At 33.9% G+C, this 3,840-nt stretch overlaps 1 protein-coding gene across 1 annotated transcript in view; it reads right to left on the bottom strand.

Annotated features, from left to right (window-relative positions):
- LOC102039711 (general transcription factor IIH subunit 2) overlaps nt 1-3,840 on the bottom strand; it is an 11,557-nt gene that overhangs the window by 5,012 nt on the left and 2,705 nt on the right. Inside the window, exons 5-10 of the mRNA XM_031060281.1 lie at nt 3,580-3,630; nt 3,143-3,197; nt 2,280-2,385; nt 1,249-1,339; nt 1,002-1,089; nt 309-416 (exon numbers count right to left, since the gene is read on the bottom strand). Coding sequence (XP_030916141.1) covers nt 309-416; nt 1,002-1,089; nt 1,249-1,339; nt 2,280-2,385; nt 3,143-3,197; nt 3,580-3,630 — 499 coding nt within the window. The remainder of the gene's footprint in view (nt 1-308; nt 417-1,001; nt 1,090-1,248; nt 1,340-2,279; nt 2,386-3,142; nt 3,198-3,579; nt 3,631-3,840) is intronic.

Genomic DNA, 3,840 nt, shown 5'->3' with positions numbered 1-3,840 from the left:
TTTTCACCCTTTATTTCTAAGTATTAAATTTATAACAATTACTGTGCCATCAATATCGTTCCACTTCATTGTTTCCAAATTCTGTTCAGTAATTTGTCTTAATAAGCTTTATTTAAAAGCTGACTACTATGCAGGAATAACATCAACATCAAAAGTGATACTTACCTAGCAAAATAAAAGTTAAAACAAAAAAAAATTACACAATGTCTTTACTACGCGTCTTACAATTTGTATTGCCTTACACATAAGAGGCAAATAAAGAAAAAGACAGAATCTCATGCTAGGAGTTTGACAAATCCATATCCTACCCATTCGAATAAGGGAGCACTCAGAAGTTGAACTGGCAGGTGGAGGACTGACATGGTGCATCAGCAGTTCCTTATAATGACTTTCATCCAAAATAACGTGGTACGTTCCTGTCACAGACAAAGAGATGCCTTACTATCAGGTTATGAGCAAAATAAAAAATACAAACATATACTCCAAATGACAGAAAACGACTTAGGTAGAAAACACAATTTATCCAAACCTGTTCCTAAAAAGCAGCCCTGTTAATGCTACACTAAATGACAAGGCTTAAAACTAGTAATAACAGAATGTTCAATTAGATATGAAGACACAGAGCTTTTTCTCCAACATTAAACGGTAGTAATGATACTGTAAGAGTTACCAGTGTAGCAATGGATATTAACATGTTACACTGATGAAGTTTCACACCACATAGCTTTATATATGGGACAAAAGGTTTGCAAATATATGTATTTTTTCTCTCTAGAGCTGCAGCCACCAGCTGGTAGTAATTTCACTTACTACTGTATATTTTGTATATTTGGGCAACTCTTCAATTTTCTGCCAGCACAATGGGAAATACTTATCCTTAAAAATTACAAAATGCAGCAATAAATATATAATAAATTACTTACTTAATTTTGATTTTAAACCTGTGTTTAGTAATATAATTACTGTGTTAGTAATATAATTACTAAACTTCAGATACATACCACCAGTTTCTCGGGCAAGTACTGTACAAACTCGAACTTCAGCACTTAAGCCGATGACAGATACTCTGATCTTTACTGCTTTTAAACACTTAAAATAGAGAAAAAAAACATATTCAATTCATGTGCAGAACAAGAAACAGTAAAAAGGTTTAAGTCTTAAACAAAAATTAATTGGTGATAACACTGCAACTGTGTTTTGTCCAGCAGCTTGGGTGTTCAATGCAGTAGTGAAACTTCAGTTCTGTACCTTAATTAGATCATAGATGTTGGCTGGATCACATGTCGTCAGACTGCTGAGGACTACCAAAACCTCTCTGCTTGTATGTCCTGGCATGTGCCTAAGGAAAGCACACAGTTAATTTACTTATGCACACTAAACTATTTGTATGATAACATCTCCAAGGACCTTAATGTGTTGAAGTCAGAAGATGAAGATGACATGATATGAAGTCCTCTACAAACTGTGGTAAGATTCTGGTCCGAGCACCACATTTTCACCTTCTGAAAGCCAAAATTTCCAGTATCTAAAATACAGTATTTAATTGGCTAGCTGTTACCTGATTATTTCCTGTAATGAATCCTTTGTACCTTAGCCATACTCACATGTAAAATTAATCTCCAAACTAGCACACTGTAGTAAGTCTTCCTGACTTCTTAAAAACTCTAATCAGGTTTAAGTGTAAGTCCATTACTTTTAATTACTTCTAGTTCTTAGTTGAAAACTCTCTTCCTGATAGTATTTAAATGGCTTTTCATGACACTGATTAACCGCTTTGTTCAGTCAGTATCTTTAGCTGTAATTCTTTTTCAGTTTTCCACAAACTGGGATACATCTCAATACCTCACATTGCAAAAAAGTGCTCTGAATCTATCCTACCTGAAAACTGATCTTTCTAAAGTATGCCAAAACTCTCACAAGTTTATTGTGACACAATACTGTTCTCTTACATTATTAACCCCTAACTATGTCCTCTCTCATATCCCAGCCCTTCAGTAATAAAGAATTGTGTCTTTCATCACAATATCTGCATACCATCATCAACTTGGTTTTCAAATTTCATTTCTGTAAGAAACACAACCCTAAATACAAGCATCTAGTGGTAGAAAATAAACTTCTGCACTACTAGAGTATTTAACTTAATGATTTGTATTGTAAGAGGAGATAGTCATCTTTTAAAAACTCAAGTCAGCATGATGCAAGATGCTACTTAGAAAAAATTCTGCCTCTCAAAAGTCACAATCACAAAGAAAACAAAAAACCTCCTTGTATATACTAACTTTAAAGTCTGCATGGCCAAATTTAGGGAATTATATAGAGAAGGCTCTCCACTGCAGTTCATATCCACTGCTTTCTTCAGAGCAGTTACATGCTTTTTCGAGTTTCCTGTAAGTGAAAAAATGAAATCAATTTAACTGATACAACAAGTTAAAGAACAGAAATATTTAAAGTGCTTATGTAATGAAGTGTACTTGTACAGCAACAGGGACTGGTTTCAGAGTGGAACAGGTCTGTATTTTTCCTTAGAAATTGGTATTTTGATCAGAATGCAGAAAAGAGTAAAGAAGACTTTTACTCCATTGGCACTCAGATGCTAGAAAGTTTAGAAGCCAAAAAAGAGTAAAATCACTGTTGGGTATTACTAAGCGCTCAACATGAGTGTGACATGTCCCACAAACAGGAAGAGTTTTGTTTCCTCTGTTATCCTCAAAGCATGGTTCAAAGATTGATCCTGAATTTCCTCCATGAAACCCGCGGAAGCCACAGAGACTGGCCTAACAGCAGGCAGGAACCAAACAAACCTTGACTTCTTAACATCTGATCAGATGTCACAAAAAATACAGATGTTGTAACATACAAAATTAACAAACAGGGTAGAAAATTAACTATAGGGAAACCAGAACACATCTGAATTGCATTCTGGTCGAGACTTGATCGCAAACAAGCGCACAATGAAATTCTGGATCAAAGCAGATCAAAATGTAGAGTATGGTTTCAAACAACTTGCAATAATTTATCTTTTAAATTAAAACTAATTATGATAACATAACTTCATTTTCAGCAGTATATCAGGCAGAACTTAGAACACCAATGAAAAGGACAAAAATATCTGCAACTTAAGAAAAGAATACTACTTCCCTACCTGAGAGTTCTGTCATTTTTTCAGCTCTTTTACTCTTGGTTACAATTAAGCCAATCTGAAAAGGGAAAAAAAAGACCAAACTTTTCTTAGGAAGTTTTACAATGAGTTTATTTAGAATTTTACTGTATTTTTTTTACATCTTTATGGACCAGAACTGTTTAACCATACAAGGCTCTAAAAGTTTTACTTCAGCACAACATGAAGCAGCACAACATGATGCATCAATTTATAAACACTCCCGTACTTTCATTACTTCTGCCAAAAAGTACAAAAAGAAATCTTCTAAAATTTTAAATTGCAGAAACAAGAATTTCACTAGACATGAATAAAGGATGGGAAGGTACATAAATTGAAAACAGTTTACTTGGTAGCGTTATAACCAAAACTATCTTTTAAAATAGTTTTCTGCTATTTGTTTCTTGCATGGTTGCACATACCTGACTAATAGGATTCTGGTCAAAGTACTCTTCAACAAAATATTCCAATAACTATAAAGAAAAGTTAAAGCAGTTAAGAACTAATTATACTTTTATTACACATGCATTAAGTAGATGCAAAACATCTACTAAACTAAAAAAGCAAAACAAAGTAGTTGAGTAACACAAAAAGGGGGAATGAGCCTTTTCTTTCCATTCTTCTTTCACCCTATCCCTCCCCCTTCATCCCAAGTAATCAATTAAATGAGATTTCAGAAACTA

The sequence above is a fragment of the Geospiza fortis genome, unplaced genomic scaffold, assembly GCF_000277835.1.
Source record: "Geospiza fortis unplaced genomic scaffold, GeoFor_1.0 scaffold240, whole genome shotgun sequence".
NCBI lineage: Eukaryota > Metazoa > Chordata > Aves > Passeriformes > Thraupidae > Geospiza > Geospiza fortis.
This window is presented reverse-complemented; position numbering and strand designations above follow the sequence as displayed.